The following is a 19,795-nucleotide window of genomic DNA, read 5'->3' on the forward strand; positions in this document are numbered from 1 at the left end:
CTGCCACCTAGTGGCTGTAAGAAATATTACATATATTAAAAAAAAAGTACAGCAGAATTCATCAAAACAAGCCACACGTCATTCATACTGGTAAAATATTTGTTTCTCAAAAACAACGTGTGTGTAAACAAACTAATTACTTTTCGTAGGAGAGAAAATAGAAGCACTAAGCAAAACAGTTTGCAGTACAAAGTTTTTTTTTCATTTTCATCCCCTCAAGGATCAGGAGAAACTGAAAACAATTTTGACATGAGTCCACCTATTAAAAAAAGTTACTAAACTCAACGTTTTAGTGCTCTCCAGACAAAAGTGTTCTCTTACTGAAACCAAACAGACAAAAACATTAGTGTTCTCTTTTAATGCTCTTTTTTACTAACAAATACTCTGTAAAACATGGCAGACAAAAACAAAAGAAAACACAATCTTGTGTGGTAAATAAGACGGAGATGGCCAGTTTGATTCAGATCCAGGAGTCATTTCACCCAGAGTAATGTCGGGGTCTTCTGATTAAAGTCACTCGATGCCTTTGTGTTTATGAAATCTTTGACACCATAACAAACTGCTTTCTCAAGGTAGATAAGAAATTCCTGATTCCTACTCAAATTGAAATATCCTTCCATCAAAATGAGAGAGCAGTAACACTTTTCTATCAGTTCTAATTATTTTTCTCTCCGTTTTTAAAATGTCAAAGGCATTATGGTTATAGAATCCAAATCTGACTGGACACACAAAAGGCACTTTCAACACCTGTAGCTGAACACAGAAGTGATAGAATGTGTTTATTTGGTGTACGAGAGAGAGAGATGTGAGGTTATATTGCCCACTTTTACTCACAATTAGACCACGTCTGCGATGATAAACACTAAGGCACGATATGCTTTGGTGATTTTGCTATGCAAATTCCCTTTCTTGTGTAGCCTGTATAATATAACCGAAGCTAGGATAGGATTTTAAACAAAAAAAAAAGCTTTAATTGCACAGAAAATTCACAAATTAGTAACTGGTTAAGGTTTGACATTTGTTGTTGTTTTTAAAGTTTCCTATAAGAAAATGATGTGTTTCTTAGTGTTTAATATACATAACTGTAGGTCACACTGAAACAGCCCGTGTGCAGTGTAAGGCAGGTAGTTCCACATAAATAATACAGTACCTTTTTATGGTCTTTCATTAAAGTTAAATCCACTAAAGGTCAAAAAATACCAGGGGCAAAGTCTTTGAAATGTAGATCAGTGTGAGAATAAAAGGTTGAACAAAAGAAAAAAAAGCTTTCGTGTACTATGACAATACGATTTTACATAAGCAACGTTCTTTCAAAAACACATTAATGTTGGTTTAAAACATCAACCAAGTTAAACAGACAGCTGAACAAAGTAACAAAACCGTACCGTTTCACCCACACCACAGGTTAATGAAAAATAAACACCAAAACACAAGAGATACACAAATTATAATGTAATTATTCATTCCAGACCTCACCCAAAACGTGACAAAAGCCGTCTGGGTGGGACTGACAGAGGCACAGCCACTTAAAAGGAGGTCGTGAGTCATTCAAAGGCTCTTCTTAGTCCTTAGACCGCCCTTGGTGGTCGTCAGCTGTGTAGCCTAAAAGCCTCAGTGAGTATAAAGTCTCCACTGTTCTCTGTGGGTCCACTGACTGTCTGCTTGTAGTGTTACTCGTGTGAGTCGAGGAGCTTCAGTCTTTGACCAGTCTGTAGATATGATGCTGAGCGCCGTGCTCGCTGTTGGAGACCTCGAACACGCAGGCTATGCACAGTAGGGTCTCTTGAGTTTCCCTGTTCGTCACCACCTGTGGGAACAGTGCAGGAACTGAAACTTAAGACCACATTTGACGCCGAATACAGTCATATTTACACATGTGCATTTACAAAACACATGGAAATTGTAGAACCTACCAATAGGATGGTAAAGTTTTCTAGTACGCTGTTCATCATGTATTTCTCAGGCAGGTGCTTGAGCTTATGGATAAAGTTGATCATGTATTCACACATGGGAGAACGGTTGATCTTGTACACAAAGCGGCCGTTCTCAAACCGCGCATACTCCGTCTACCAGAAGAAAAAAAATATATATTTTAAATGATACTGTTTTAATTTTGTAATTACATGCATATCTAAAATCCTAATATTACATATTAATATAAATATATTACATATCATATGAATAAATTACATACTGTAATACACACACTATATTTAAATTATAATAGTATAAATACTTATTAAAATATAATTACATATATATTTATTTATAATTCACAAATATAATTATTAAATCAAGTATAATATTAAATTACTAATTAAAATATAATGTACTAATATTAATATTGTGTGGTTTAATAATTATCATATTAAATTACATTTAAATTATATTAAATATGATTATACATAATATATTAAATTAATTTTCAAATTACATGCAAATCAAGTTACATTATAATTGTATATAAAAATATTAACAATTAAGAAATATAAATTATTTTCAATATTACAGATAAAACTAGGAAAATTGTTTCAAATATTTTTAATGCTATATTAAATTTGATGTATATGATTAAATATTACAGTATTTACAATAAATTACATATAAATAAAAAATTGTATATTTTAAATGTTACATTATGATGATATTACAATATCACAAATGAAATATTAAATGAGCTTTACAGAAAAAGTAAATGTTATAAAATGATAAAGAAATTTATAGACTTATATAGCATAAAATAAACAAACCGTATTTATAGTAAATTGAGTTTACATTCAATATAACAATATTTTGATGTTTATGAACATCTTTTTCTACAAAAGCTTTATTTTACTTATCACTTATTTATCACTCCTCACCTCAACTTTTTCAACCACTTGTTTCCCGAAGGAGCAGACCTTTGTGGAGCAGGTAATGGTCATGTTCTCTGAGCTCTCGTACTGACTGGTTACGCTGTAAAATGCCCCAGAATCCTCCAGGATGTTGCAGTTGAGGTCGGCCTGCGGACACACCAGATAAAAGCTCAGTCACAATGAATGAACAGAAGGAGAGAAAACACTGACAAAAGCCAATGTGTTGAATACCACCCCAGGATTTGCATACAGTTGGATAAATAAATGAGTAATTTGTCAGACACTTGAATTTGAAGCTTTGAATAAAGCATATTCCTCAAAGCCACAGACACCTGGAATCACTGGCGGGGTTTTTCTACAGCTGCATTTAATGAAACTTTTTTGCAAGTTTATTTTAAAACAATAAGTACATCATCAGACACTGTTGAAAAACATTATTTTGCAAATTCTCAGGGATTTCAAGGCTATAAAATATGATTACTGCATAGAGATAAAAAAAAACGATAAGAACACGGTATCCTGCTGTTGTCCTAAAACACCCATTAGTAGAAGATAAACAAGGCCACCATCCCAAACTAGTCTCACGAGTGTTAACCTCCAGAGAGCGGTGTTTGAATGTACAGGATGTGGTGGTCTGCTCAGCTCATGCACTTGCACCTGTCGCTCAGAGCGGCAGGTGTTCAAATAAAGGCTCCCTATCAAATCCAGCATCAGCAGTATTAAAGTTTCACATTCAGACCGCTCTGGATTAAACACGCCACTGCTGGCTTTAACACAGCACTTTAATCAGACCAGTTCAGCTGCCGCAGGTGACTAGTGCTGTTGTTCAACAGCTGATGCTGAAATCTACACAATGCTTGTCTACGGCTGATTCTTAAACGTTGAGCGCTTTTATGTCATAAAAGACATTTGAAAAATAATCTCCTATGTATAGATTTTACCCAGGTTAGATTTTCAGTCTTAAACTATAAAAAGCCGTCATTAAAAAAATATATTTATTTAAAGATAAATATTGAAATGCTTAATACATATAAAAATGTAAAGTTTATGATTAACACTTGTATTTAATACAATGTTTTTTTTTTTTTATAAATTCAAAATTGCCCATACTTAAAGAAACAACTATCTATTATTAGTTATCGATATTTAAAGTTTTATATTTCACAAAATTATTTTTTTTTAATAGTTAATATTATTATATGAATAATTAATAGTAATAGTATCAATATGACATATTAACATTATTATATATTTTTAAATACACCCAAAATTGCACACATTTTATACTGGCTATGGTATCTTTTAATAAAAAATTTTTTTTTAAGTTTATTAAAGGTTTTATTAACTATTAAAAAAAAAGCCGAAAGTGAAAGTGTGAAGACATTTAAGAAATTAATCATGAATTATTATAGGAATTACCCTTATTCCAGACATATAAAAACCATCATAAAAATGAATTATGTTTAAATTAAAGTTCATATTAGAATTCAAATTAAATAGTGGTTGTGATTTGTAATGTGAAAATATTTTATTTATTTATTTTTGTGAAGCCAAAGCCACATGTGCCCCTACTCAAAGAGGCACCTCTATTAATAATTTCTTATTAAAATGTACATTTATTTATTGAAAATTCTGTATTTTAATATAAAAAGTATTTATATGAAATATTAATTATTATATTAAAAGAGCCCAAAAGTTGAAACAAAATTTGCACAAAACTGATTAATTATTTATCAATAATTATATTAGTTAATGGTTTACTCATTTTAAAGCATATTACATATAAATACATTCAGAATATACGGAACTATGGAAAAACTGGGGAAAAGTGCAGGGAAAAGAAGGAAATGTGATTGGAAAACAATCCAAACTCATTTTTTTGTTTGCATGAGCACCACAGGTCAATGTGCTAACAGCTACGCTCAAACTCAAATAAGACTCACCCAGAACTTAACCAGGAAGAAGGCGTTCTGAGGTCCTTTTCCAAACAGCTCCTTCAGCCCGCCCTTCTTCTCAGGAAATTTGTCGTAGATTTGACGTATGTCCACTGTCTCCAGGAGCGCGTCGTTGTACGAATGATTCGTCTGGCTGACGTGCACAAACAGATGCTTGTTGTACTGCAGAAAGAGATATAATTACATCAGTGCATCATCACTACAGGCTATACAAAATTAACTAACACACTTTTATTTTGCGAAATAATTACTACATAAGATGTTTCCTGGGCAACAAGCCTTTTTTATATAGTTTATAGTTTTCAATGAGTTCAAATGCCATTCCCAAATGTTATTTGTGTGAGTAATGAAGCATTTCAAATTGCATTTGTAAAGCATTTTAGGTGCGTTCTGAACCGCTTCCCCAAAGCTGAACGTTTGTGTAACTGGACGACTGTATTGAGAACACAGCTCCTTCTGCATATAGCTACAAACGCAAGATTAATAGCCGCTGTCACGCCAGACCAGAGGGACAAGCATTTCATAGAGATGCTGCCAACATGATCCATTACTCAGGTCTGCTTTAACACGGACGCAAGGCATTCTGGTAACCTGCAGGTCACAATAACGTCTTCCCGGGTCTCACTTTTAATCTACACACGCTGTTTTGTCTTCATTTCCTTGACTGTAGTCAGATCAGTGCTTAAAGGCACTTCATTTGAAGACACTTAAGGGAGTGAGTCCCACTTCTGGATGAGTACTGGATCGTATGAAGCATGTTCTGAAGCTACACTTCTGGGTTAGTTTACCAGAAAATATCTGTTTTAGTTTAGTGCTTCATTTGGTTTCAAAATGAGTTTGATGGAGATTTGAGGTTGTGTAGATTTGCATTATTATCAGTGGATCAGGAAAAATGCAGGATGTGACCTCGGTCATCATGACCATCTCTAATAAGAGCCCACTGCCCTGCAGCTGCTGTCAGTAGATTTGCATTTCTCAAAAGCATCGCATAAGGTCCACGATCCAAGGCTAAATGCTAAATCATCAGCAAATCTCTCACCAACACCAACAATATGCAAATAAAATCATGCAATACTACTAAAATTGATCCTTTCATTTCGATTCAAAGTAGTTTATAATCAACATAAGCTGTTAATAAGTCTGATTAGGTAAAATTGTGTTTATGCAATAAATAAAAATGCATTTTTGTATTATTTACTATATTATTATTTCTTACATATACTTATGTGCTGTCAAAGGATTAATGGATTCATAGTTTATATATGTATGTGTACTGTGTACATTTATGTATATAAATACAAATGCATGTATATATTTAAGAAATGTATGTTGTTTATATATTGAATATATTTATGTATAATATAAAATATAATAATGTAAAATATATACATGTATATACATGTAAATATTTTAAAATATATATACTCTGTGTGTGTATTTATATGTACATAATTATACACCGTACACATATATATTATGTAAACAAAAACGTTTATTTTGGATGCGATTAATCATGATAATCAGTGGTGAAGCAGTGGCGCTGCGGCTGCTAAAGCAGGTCAAGGCTGCTCTTCTCTGCAGTGGTTGTGGGTACGTGTGCTGACTCACTGAATCTGGGTCCCGCTGATGCTCCAGGAAGGAGGAGAACTCCACCAGCCGCAGTTTAGAGGTGCCGATGGAGCGACCGTGCCATGCCGGCATTGCGGTTGCCAGGGGTGTGGGGGACTCGTAAACTACACACAAACACAGCATTTCAAAACAGAAGTAATATTATTATGTTTCATTTTATGCAATACGACAAGAGCCATTAAAAATTATTTAAATAGAATATACTGAATATAATATATACTATATACTACATTGATATACTACTGTAATATATAAATTATATATACTATTTTTTATTGATAATGATTACACCACATAATGTACTTCTTACATTAAATCATATAACATTTTTGGGGAAGTCGTGGCCTAATGGTTAGAGAGTCGGACTTGTAATCCGAAGGTTGCGGGTTCGAGTCTCCGGCCGGCAGGAATTGTAGGTGGAGGGAGTGAATGTCCAGCGCTCTCTCCACCCTCAATACCACGACTGAGGTGCTGTTGAGCAAGGCACCGAACCCCCAACTGCTCCCCGGGCGCTGCAGCATAAATGGCTGCCCACTGCTCCGGGTGTGTGTTCACGGTGTGTGTGTGTTCACTGCTGTGTGTGTGCACGTTGGATGGGTTAAATGCAGAGCACGAATTCTGAGTATGGGTCACCATACTTGGCTGAATGTCACTTCACTTCACATCATAGTATACACTATTTATTTATATATTATAATATTAATAAATATAAGATAGTATAATATACATTTTATTTATATAATATAGAAACAAACTTATACATTACTAATATACATTTAAGAATTATTATTTCACATATTACATCATATTGTATTAATATGATATCATTAAAATAATTTGATTTATTTATTAGATATAAATAAAATCATACAATAATATAAATATTAATTTAATAATTAAATTTAATTTTGCCATCAAGTAATGTTCTTATATTCACTTTATTGTATTATGTTATTTTTATTATGTATTATTTATATGTATATGTGTGTGTGTGTGCACGCGTGTGTGTATGTATATGTGTGTGTGTGTATATGTATATACACACACATACACACACTTGAGGGAGTGAGTGCTGGATCATAATTATACATTAATAATACAAATATGAATTCAATAATTAATTTTTTTTTCTATAAAAGCACTTATATTATCTTTTAATGCATTACATTTTTAAATTTAAATTAATTATTTTTTATTTTTAAATGTCATTTTTAAAATGCATATTATAAACACAATTATATTATAAATTATTAATATATCATTTTATTAAAATATTAATAAATGCATTATTATACATTAATAAACAACAAACAGAAGTAGCTGATTTAATTCAAAGCAACAGCTTTGAGTGGCTTATCCAAGCAAATATAAGAACCAGAATTATTCTTTTAAAAATATGCAAAATCTAAGTAGGTTTATGCAAACTTACACCTTCATAAAAGTATCAAAGGCATCTGTTAACTATGAATCTACACACCTGCGATGGCTGTGGCCGTCTGGATGGGGTAATTCTGCTGTGTGAACGGCTTCACACTGAGGAACAAGAGAGGTGATTATCACAAGGTGTCATTTTTAATTCACAAGTTTTAATCTGTCATATATACCGTATTCAAAGTAGTTAAGTTATATACACTTACTCTTGAGAGGAACCAGGCTGCCCTGTTGACACCTGCCAAATCTAGAAAAGGAGTAAAATGTGTTACAGTGTTATAGTGTAAAACAATACCAACTCATGGGAGACTAATGGTTTTAAAGCGGTCTGGGGCGTCTCTTACCCCTGTCGCCCCAGGCAAGGTGGGTCGAGGGAGTCCCATGAGCCCCAGCCGGCTGTGGATGGCCGTGGCCGAGACGATCTGCGCTGAAGACATCCTGTTGATCGCATCATTCTTCATGGTCTGGTCCTTCAACGACATACACCACAGAGAAGATTTAGCTCCTGCTCTGTTACTGCTATAAAACCTCATTTATTTTATTAATGAAATAAAATCTAACCCTGGCTCAAGGGCAAAGGGTCTCATCATTTCTTTAAATGAATGTGTCTCGTTAAGACCTGACGCTGTGAAAAAGCAGATAAGGCCCATTTAAACGGCTCTACCATTCAAGCTGACCTTTGAATCCAAAAATTTAAAGTGTTAAAAATGAATAAACTAAAGAACTTCTGGGTCTCTATAATATTTACTTTTTATACAAAACTTAATATAGCATACGTGAGGAACTCAAACCTGTAGAAAAGGAAATTTAATTCAGAGAGCTTGTTTGTGAGTTTCTAGAACGCACAGCATGCAGATTATGTTGTTAGTTTTGACTTTATACTTTTTGTTGTGTGGTGATTAATAGGCTCTCTCATTTACTGTTCATGCTTATTGACAAACTTATGTGAATAAACAGGCCTTGTGTGAAGAATGTGAGCCTTGTTTTTGTATGAAAGCAGCAGTCAGTCAGACTGTCTGATAAATGTGTTTCACTGTGGTCAAGCAGGCTGACAAGTACTGGAGCGCATATGATTAAAGATGAGCCTTTTGTATCATCATAGATGCTGCCAAATAAAATGAGTAACCAATCCTATTCCCCTCTTTCTCTCTTGGAAAAAGCACCAAAATAAATAAGAAAAAAAGAGAGAAAAATTAAACAGAGGTGTTGTCAGTGGACTGTCATTTGCTGTTTAACCACCAGATGCCACAGCTGCTCAAAAGCATGATCCTTTGACATCCCTCCTCTCCTCAGGTCAGCCAATGACAACATCAGCATCTACACACCACTACACATTATGTTGTATATGACAAAATATTAAAGTATTGTTTTTGAAAATAAATTAACACTTTTACTGAGCAAAAGGTGCTTTAATTGTTTTTTAAAGTGGCAGTAAAGACATTTATAAATATTTTAATTTCAAATAAATGTTCGTCTGATCTTTCTAAAATAGAATAATTCTGAAAAAAACGTTTAATGTTTGAATAAACTTTCTAGAACAGAAGATCTCTGATTAAAATGAATCATGGTTTTCACAAAATATTAAGCAGCACAACTATTTTCAACATTGATAATAACAAGAAATTATCATCACATTAGAATGATTTCTGAAGGATCATGTGACACTGAAGACTGGAGTAATGATGCTGAAGAATCAGCTTTGCATCACAGGAATAGATTTGTTTATTGATGTATGGTTTTTTAGGATCAGACAATATTTGGCCAAGATACAACTATTTGAAAATCTGGAATCTGAGGGTGCAAAAAAAATCACCTTTAAAGTTGTCTGAATGAAGTTCTTAGCAATGCATATTACAAATCAAAAATTAAGTTTTGATATATTTACAGTAGAAAATTACAAAATATCTTCATGGAACATATCCTAATGATTTTTGGCATAAAAGAAAAATCGATCTTTTCAATGCATACAATGCATTTTTGGCTATTGCTACAAATATACCCATGCTACTTATGACTGGTTTTGTGGTCCAGGGTCACATTTAATCAATACCAGTAACCTGAACCTATATGTAGACAAACAAAAAATTGCAACTGGAGAGGTACTCACATACTGAATAATGTCTAAAGGTCTGCTTTGAACTTCACACCGCATTTTAAATTGTGTGACTGTCCTTGAACAACTTTACTCAAGTCAACCCGTGTATCACACATTAAATATTTTGGTGTGCATGCGAAGCCTTTCCAAAACAAACACACTTTTGTGCAAAACCGGAAGGAAACGGACAAACATGAAGAAAAGAAGTTAGCCAGTTGACTGCATACTAAGCAGGCAAGTCACAAGCAGCAAATCTAGGTTACAGACAGCCAAACAGCAGGGCACTCGTACACACACACACAGTTCAGTACGGATATGGCCTGAGAAACTACACACATACACACACAGGCTGTGTCAAACACAAGACTGGCATGTACCTTTAGCTTGGAGTGAAATTCTCTGGATTTCCTCCGGGCAAGAACCTGGATATGACTGGAGACCTGGTCACACACACACACACACACACATAAAAGGAGCATTTTGTAACCATGGAGATGAAAGGCCCCCTGCCATTAGCCACAAAAACATGCACTTTAATTACAAACAGAACATCCAACACAACCTTTCACATTATTTGTTCAGCAACAAGAAAGAAAGAAAGAAAGAAAGAAAGTGATCGGCTATTTAATTAGTTACAAATTCAGTTTTCAAGTCAAACTGACTTTACGGTAAAATTGTAAAGCTTTGCACTGAATTGAGAGCACAAAGCAACAGGTGTCCACTAAGTGAAGAGCGCTTTGGTAACTAGGGAAGGCAGTAAGCCAGCCAGACAACGTTTGGATGAAGCCATAAACAAAGTCTGGCTCGTCACAATGTGACTTTACTGGAAATAGCCTCTATAAGCAGCATTATTTATTTCACGTCACGCTCAGAACTTCAAGCAACTCTGCTAACCTGCTTTCTCGTCCGTGTCTTTCCCGTTCTGAGTTTGATGTATCTGGCGATTAATTCGTTACGACCTGTAAAAGAAAATAAAGAATACTTGTTAATAGACAGTAACATTATATAACCTTTATTTACATTGTTTAAACAAATTTATTTAGTGACTTTACATTGATTCATTGTTTTGCTTTAGTTTGCTGCAAAACTTCAGTATTTAAGGTTACACCATTACACCAGTAGTGGCGACTATAAATGTATATTAAATGCATACATTAAGAATAATATATACAATATATACATGAAGAAAAATACATGCATGAAAAATTAGCTTAACTATTATACAAAACAAACTAGATCTGTCAATCAATTCAAGGTTTTAATTATCCAAATACATTTTTTTTTTATATATAATAAACACAATTAACGGCTTATACCAAATGATAAAGGCTGAAGATAATTTAAATACAATGTTACAATATTATGGCAGACGTGTAAATCATTGAATAAACTAAAAGTGGTTCTGAAGTCAGTATATCCTTTGTTATATTTTCATATCATTTAACATTAGCCTCACTGTTCTACAACTCACAGTAATAATTAACAATTAATTAAACATTTGATTAAAATTATGTTTCTTAAATTTCATTAGCTCATTTTAAAAATGAAAAATTGCACTAAATTAACACAAAAAATGCAATTTAAATGATATGGCAGAGGTAAAGATGATCAGTACATAGCTTTATTGTCTATTCCTCATATATTGAATTAAATCTTTTTTTTTTTTTACATATTTAATTATAGTAAATCAAAACTGATATGACATGATTATCAGTGTAACATTAGCCAGTCACTGTCCTACAACTCACAGTAAACTAATTTAAATTAAATTAAACTAAATTACTTTTAAGTTAAATGTAATTAGTGTAATTAAAAAAGATATTTAAAAAAGTAATTAATTTACCTAAAAAATATTAATTGTACTATATTAACATTAAAAATGCAATTTAAATGAGATGGCAAAGGCAAAGTTTTCAGTGCATAAATGTATTGTCTATTCCTCATTAATCCTATGATACAGAATTTAAGAACACTTGAAAGACGGAGCTATGAAAATATAGTGTGGATATTATCTACTGAGCTTATAGTGATTTAAGCTTGACAGTCTCTAGTCACTATGTATTTTCATTATATGGAAAACAGCAGTGTGAATCTTCCTCAAAACATCTTTTGTGTTTCATGGAAAAAAGACATGTTGGAATGTCATGAAGGTGAGTAGATGATTTCATTTTGAACTAGACAATATCTGACCGTCAGCCAACAAACAGCGTCAGGGTATTTTCTCCTAGCCTTTACCCAACATGCCTGCAGTGTAATCTCTTCTAACCCAGACCTGGGCCTCCCTATTCTTCTAAACACAAACACACACACACACACACACACACGCTCTGTACGCTCACAATGCGGGCATTCATGCACACTCCGCTCTCAGATCAAAGACACTCCAAACGGCCAGCTGTAAGCATGCTTACTGCTGCATAATTCATTCTTTTCAGTCACTTGAAAACATGCTCAGCTGGACTTGGCAAACCTGCAAAACAACCTCCAGAGAGAAAGGGGACATACAGGGACAGAGAAAGAGAGAGCGAGAAAGCCTGTCGACGAGTGCTGAGTTTTGAGAGTCTCCCCTGTGGAGTTTGGTAGACAAACCAAAGCATAAACTGATCAAAGAGACTAGCTAACTCTCAACAAGAGATCAGATAAACAACACCATCATCACAGAATTACAGCTGATTATTACTCAACACCCCCTGGTGATAGTATGAGATAATATAAAATAATAATGAAAGAAAAAAAAAAAAAAAAAAATTATATATATATTATTTTATATAATTAGCATTATGAATTATTATGGATTATATATATATAATTAAATCATGAATAATATAACATATATGGCTGACAATCCACCAATAATCATCTGAATCTTCTGATGACTCAGTAATGTTGTTCTCTCAGAAATTTGTTCAGGTTTGGCAATGACTCTAGTCATTAAAAATGAGAGATACAGGGTTGAGAAACACTTAGAGTTGAGTCTCACTCTGACAGAACAGAACAAGATGTGGTTTTCCGGATGCACTGGAATTAGAAAAAAAAAAACAGCGAGGGGGTCGATGGCATTCCTTTATAGTGGCGTTACAAAAGTGTTGATGTTATGCTGGTGGAGGGCAGGCCACAAAAACCACAGAGGATGTGGTGGGTTAAAGGTCATCAAATCACAATTTCAGCTTGATCAGCATAAAGTAAAGCAGCTCTGAGGAACACCCACTGTTTGCAATTAAAAGGAGCTGATAAATGGACCTCACACTGACGCAGGGTTAACCTCAGCGTGTCTTCAGAGGGGAAAGATGCCGCCAAAAATGGGGCTCGTCAATCATTGTGCGCTGACAGATTTCTCTGTCGTCAGTTTCTTCCAGCAAACTAAATGAAAGCATATGATTTATGCTGTGATATCCAAACCTGAATTTTTCAATGTCTTAACCGATTTCTGTCAGCATTTACTCACTCTCATGTCACCTGTATGTCTAACATTTTGCTATGTTTCTTAAACAAATCTATCATATGGCTTCAGAAAACTTAGAATATAGCGCATGTTTTATGTAGGGAGAATAGTGTAGATGCTTCATGTTTTTGTGTCCTTTTTGAAGCTTTAAAACATGATGGCAGTCTACAAAATTTTTCTTTTGTGTCCTGTAAGAAGAGAAAAGTTGGTTTGAAATGACATGAGGGTGAGTAAGTGATGACAGAAGTTTCATTTTTGGGTGAACTGTCCCTTTAAGGCATGATAATTGAGTAAAATTGATTTAACTCATGGCCAACCCCATTTGTTCTTTGTTTTGATTTCAGATAACACTAATGCCAGCAGAGCTGGGTAGTAACTGATTGCATGTAATCTGGATTACGTAATCAGATTCCAAAAATTAAGTACTTGTAATCAGAGTAAATTACATTTTAAAATACTCGTAATCAGACTACAGTTACTTTTTTATGGATTACATGATTACATATTCACACAATAGCAATAAATTATACATAAATCATTGATTCCCCCTAATTTCTCTTTTTCATCTTTTAAATTTTCCTTTCTAAAATAGTCTACCGAATATATACTTATTATATATGTATAAATAGTCCAGTCTTGCGGACATTCACACAAAGATCAGTCATTAGTCGGGTGGCGATAGCATTTGGCCACTGGATTTACAAAAATCATTTCAGGTTTAAGAAGGGTTTCAACATTGCATCAACTACTGATGAACATTCATTTTTATTTGAATTATTACTCTGTAGGTTAACCATGTATTATTAATTATAACTAATTAAAATGCACATATTCACGTTATTTCTTAGTTACATGTAATGCAGGCATTCCAAAACTTTTTGTCATCTAAACCTTATTCACCGAATATATTTGCTTTAAGTACCCCTGAGATTTTAAACTAAATATTTCAATAATTAAGTATCACATTTGCATGTTCGCGGTTTCTTTGATGTTGATTAATGATTTAAATTTATTTAAAACAAAGACTATAGAAACACAAAGACTGTTCACTCCTGTACTTATGAATGGGAGAAACTGCAACACGCAATATGGAGGAATAGTCCCACCTTCGAAATGAAAGAGTCTAATTTCCCATAGAAACCTGACTAGACTAACCAATGCATATGCACAGTATAAGCAGGTTATGATTCTGCATGCGCATTGCCTGGTCTAGCCTGAAAAATAAGCTTTTTAAACGCTATTTGAGCATAAGAAACAACATTCATGGGGCAATTAATTTCAGATTTTTGTTGCTGATTTGACATAATGTGAGTTCAGCGAGCAGTTTTTGAGATTTCAGGATTGAACTATGAGCTGACTGGAGGCGTTGCAAATATGGCCGCCAAGTGAAGAGACTTTCCTCAAAAGGGAGTTCAAATAATAATAAAAAAAATTAAATAAAAAAAGGGAGTTTGTTTTAAAATGATTTATTTTAATTTTATTTATTTATGATTTAATTAATTGTCAGCTTTTCATTAAACTCACAACCCACCTGCAGTTCCTTTACGAACCCTAGTTTGGGAAACTGTAATAATGTTTAATGCACTTGAAATTACAATGAATGGAAGTTTTCTTACTCTTTGCATTTTTTACATCATTATGGTACAAGATAATGCTATTTAAATCAATGTGATAAACAAGTTAAATCAAAAGTAATCTAAAAGTAATCTGATTATATTACCTAAAATGTGTAATGTAACAGATTACGTTACTGACTACAATTTTTGTCATGTAATCTGGAATCAGTAACGGATTACAATTTGTAAGTAATCTACCCAGCTCTGAATGCCAGTCTGCATTCTTTGTGCTGAGTCTGTCTGAAGAGAGTTTGGACTGCATGGGTCATTGAGGAGCAAGGGTGACGTCAGAAGATGAGACACGTGGCTCACTCACTGAAATTCATCATCTTGTCAACTAAAAGAACTCTCCGAAAAGTGATGAAAGGAGATAAAACCATTTGTTTCACCTCACAAATCTCTGAAAATGTTTGAGCATTTGAAATGACCCACAAGTATCGGGATGTTGGTCTCAGGGCAGTACAGAAACCCTGAATCTCTGGGACAATGGCTCTGCTGCTCTGCCAGGACTGATGGATGACTCTGAGGTCTTGGGCTGCTATTAGAATCACAATGGCTTAAACTAACAATGCATGACTAAGGAATGATGAGTCCAAACTGAGACTGCGATACTCATAGATTGCTGATTTCCATGGGCATCATAGAGATCGATAATTTATCAGTAGTTTTACATTATATTTTAAGCAACAGAACACAACAATAAAGAACAGAATAGAATGATGATAGATATAATTTTCAATAATATTAAAATCACAAAATCAGACTTGAAACAGGCATTTTGCATCAAAATTTTAAAAGGATCTCTAATATATATCGTTATATAAGAATGATATATTTCTGTATTTTTGTCATTGTTTATTGTTTACTTGTATTTATCCTTTTTGTGACAGTAAATAATAACAATAAAATATATTTATTGTTATTATTATTATAGAAAGTTTGTAATATTTTGTGTCATTAAACAACAACAACAACAACAAAAACAACAATGATTGTAATAATAATACAAATATAGTTAATTGATATTAACATCTAAAAAAATTAATTTTATTTAATAGTAATAAAAATAAACTAAATTAATAATATTATATTTTATGAACATAAAATGCGCTATAATAACTATTTAATATTTACTGATTATGGCATAAAACAACAACAACAACAATAATAATAATAGTTAATATTTTGATCATATAAAAACTCAATAATAAAAATAAACTAAATTAATAATATTATATTTTATGAACAAAATGTGCTATAATAACTATTTAATATTTATTAATGATTATGTATAAAACATCAACAACAATAAATGTAATAAAAAATACTGTTAATTTAATAATAATAAAATTTAACAAAATTAAATAAACTTAATATATTTTAATAGACATAAAATGCTTTATAATAACTATTTAATGATTATGGTATAATTTATATTTATTAAATTACGATTAGATTTTTATGTGTAACTGAAAACAGACATATGTGACAGGTCAGGTCAACTATGCATCATAATATTTTTTCCCAAAAAAATAAAATGTCCCAAAACCATCACCTCAGCCATCTAAATTCAGAGAACTTCTTTCAACCGCACTTTACTCAAGTGCTAAAGACTCCACCTTTCTGAACAACTTTGATCTAAATACACAGCTACACACACACAGAGGTCTGATTCTGACAAATCAAGGTATTCTGACTTGACTGTCCAATCACGCTAACAGACTCATCATCTACCTGTTCATTTAGTGCACGAGCATGAACAGTGAGGAACGATAAAATGCCATATGGTTATAAGTAAAGGTCAGCCTCCAAAAGCAGATGGTGGTCTGAACAATCCCCTCTCTGGGAGTCAGTCAGCTTAGACTGATACAATCTGCAGGCTCAATGCAGGTGTTTCCCTGAGAGCAGGACCGAGACGTGTGGCCAGATAAAGCCATTCACACACACACACACACACACACGCCTGCTACCATCTGATTAGAGTTAGCCAGCTGTCCTCTGTGACGGGTATAGCCCGTAACACGATGACACCCCTCTGTCCGCAAACCATTTTCAGAGGGAGGGTCTGAGAGGAAATTCAAGGCCAGATGGCAAGAGACCGTGACGGACAGTCTTTTCTTTTCCAGTGGACACCCCCCACACCCCTCATCCCGCCAAAACCGCTATGATTATTTAGAGAAATCAGTTCTGAGAGGAAAGTCACGGGCATGATCAGATGGACCAAAATTATACTTGATAAACTTGAAAACAATAAGGTAAAAATCAAATATATTCAATACTTTATTACATGTTTCTGGTCTTTTTGAGTGTAGTTTATCAAGAAAATGCTTTGCTTGGCTTTTATTTAAAAAAATAAAAATAAAAAAAATAAAATAAAATAACAGGTAGGGGAAACACTGAAAACGGATTCTGAATGTGTTTCACTGGCAAACAGAAGGAAGCACTGGAACTAGGATGTATACGTATTAAAGTCTCATAGAAAGAGCTCTAGAACGCTGAAAGCTCCTCTTCCTGCGATAGAAAAGAAACTGGAAACACAGAGTGGAAGGACTCAGTTTGGAGCTGTTTTCTTTAATGGGAGCAATTAACCATGCTTCCCGCGTGTGCGTGAGAGAGAGAGAGAGAGAGAGAGAGAGAGAGAGAGTGTGTGTGTGTGTGTGTGTGTGTGGACATGCAAGTGAGCGCAAGTGTGCTTGTCTGACTGTGTCCTAACATGGTGCACTGGCTGGAAACATCACACCAGCCTGCTGGAAATCACACATGGAAAATCCAAACAACCCTAAATGACCTCTCGCTCACTCCCTCTCAAACTCTCGCTTTCTCCTTCATTTAGTTTTGCTTGATAAAGTTACTGGGTGCAAACTTCATGAAAGGTGAGCTAAAATGGAGTTTGTTTATCTGCCAAGGCAAACTTGACAACCAAATAACTTTTAGATTGAAGAGAGAAACTTGTATAACAAAGGCACACTAACTGAGCTAATGTGTATTTAAATGTGATGATGATCACTTACATCAAAATAAGATGTATGGTTTCAATTATTCTATTTTTAATGAGCTCTTTTGCATTTGTAGCAACAGCACACAATGTTTTGGAGTTGAAGTCTTGTTCACAAGCAAGTTTTTCCACCATAACTGTATATACAGTTTTACAGTAACTTCCACAAAAAAAAAAAAAAAAACCCTAGGAGAACATGGTTAATCAAAACTGAAATCGTGATATGGCTTTATTGTCATATCGTTGATATTCAGACTGTCAAATCGCAAAAGCTGCAATATAGTTAAATACATTTCTGAGTAAACAAATGTTTTAGAGTGTTCATTTACACACAAGATGCTCATGATAATATTATCTCACAGTAAATTCTGCTAAAATAAACATTATTATTATTAATAGTAGTAGTAGTATTTTATTACTAATACCATTATTATTATAAAATCAAGTCAAGTCAAGTCACCTTTACTTATATAGCGCTTTTTACAATGCAAATTGTGTCAAAGCACTGCACAATATCAAAACAAAAAGGAAAATAAAGTGTCAATAAGTTTAAATAGTGTCTTTGCAATAAATAAACAAATATAAAACAAAATAAAATATGCATCTATAAAACAACTTTCCTCTTTGGATGACATCACAGAGGCTGTTCAAGTTTCAAAATAATAATAATAAATATAGTAATAATAATAATAATAATCTTTTTAAAATTGAAACTCAAACATACCATTGCTTAGAAAAGCAATAGCACACTTCTCCTCAAGCAAGCTGCACGATCTCAACTAACAACAAAAAATCATTCATGCTTCACACACAAAACATGACCAGTTAAAAAAAAAAGAAAAAGAAAAGATTTTCAGTGCAGTAAACAATAAAATACACTAATGTGGAACAAAAGTTTTTTTTTTGTTTTGTTTTTTGTTTTTTACAGCTCCCACCGAGCAACAATAATGTGTATTATGTGGCTCAAGGACTCTCTGTAAAATGATATCAGTGTCCGTTTCAATCACTCATCCGTCTCAAACAGTTAAGAGGTGTGAGGATGAAGCATGCTGTGTCCTGTCTCCTAACTGGCTCTCGGTGCGGTAACATCCAGGCCTCTCACACCTATCAAAGCCAAATGAGAACATTAATGCGCTTCAGACAGGACTCATTTCTTGCGTCCATACGGTCTTCTGGGAGTCCATAGCTCCTTGCACAAAGTCCCTTTTTCAAATTCACACGCCGTCCCTTGAGAAACATGATTAAACTCTGTACCTCTGGGAAAGAAAATGGGCAAAATTGCTCCTCGGCCCCATTTTATGCAACACAAAAGAAGCAAAGCGCAGGTTTAAAGTGGGAATATACATAGTTCTTTCGTAGACCTTGAAAAGTGAAGACTTTTTTAAAAACGCCCCACATCCAGGGACCTCCTCTGGAGCACAATACAGCCCTAAACACAAAAGCAATGTCCTGTGTGATCCTGACTTCTTTCAGATAACACCTGTTTCCCACCTGAATTCCTCCTTTTCCATCAAGCCACATCTCACACTGACAAGCTTCCTGCTCCTTTATCATTATGTAAGAAAGTCTTCTGTGTGACTCTAAACATACCCGTAGGTGGAGGTGTGGCGCTTTGTCATTCAGAACTGGGATTTTGTAAGGGTTTAAAACATAATTAGATGTTTAAGCCCAGTGAGTAAGCACTTATGGGTGTATTACAGCTATAATTTTCAGTAACACCATCTCACTTATCATTTTAAAACTACTTGAATAATGATTTTCAATCACTAAAGATAAA

At 33.8% G+C, this 19,795-nt stretch overlaps 1 protein-coding gene across 3 annotated transcripts in view; it reads right to left on the bottom strand.

Moving 5' to 3' along the window:
* Positions 1-182: 182 nt before the first annotated feature.
* The window catches only part of LOC306868405 (transcriptional enhancer factor TEF-1-like), a 37,979-nt gene continuing 18,366 nt past the window's right edge, over positions 183-19,795 (bottom strand). The window contains exons 4-13 of one of the 3 annotated variants that reach the window (XM_079414533.1): positions 10,860-10,924; positions 10,343-10,405; positions 8,215-8,340; positions 8,077-8,117; positions 7,917-7,972; positions 6,419-6,543; positions 4,799-4,972; positions 2,862-3,002; positions 1,914-2,066; positions 183-1,807 (exon numbers count right to left, since the gene is read on the bottom strand). In XM_079414533.1, coding sequence (XP_079270659.1) covers positions 1,694-1,807; positions 1,914-2,066; positions 2,862-3,002; positions 4,799-4,972; positions 6,419-6,543; positions 7,917-7,972; positions 8,077-8,117; positions 8,215-8,340; positions 10,343-10,405; positions 10,860-10,924 — 1,058 coding nt within the window. In that variant the 3' untranslated portion in view covers positions 183-1,693. The remainder of the gene's footprint in view (positions 1,808-1,913; positions 2,067-2,861; positions 3,003-4,798; positions 4,973-6,418; positions 6,544-7,916; positions 7,973-8,076; positions 8,118-8,214; positions 8,341-10,342; positions 10,406-10,859; positions 10,925-19,795) is intronic. The other 2 variants (XM_079414534.1, XM_079414535.1) reach the window with 2 other exon arrangements.

Source organism: Barbus barbus (assembly GCF_936440315.1).
Source record: "Barbus barbus genome assembly, chromosome: 50".
Taxonomy (NCBI): Eukaryota; Metazoa; Chordata; class Actinopteri; order Cypriniformes; family Cyprinidae; genus Barbus; species Barbus barbus.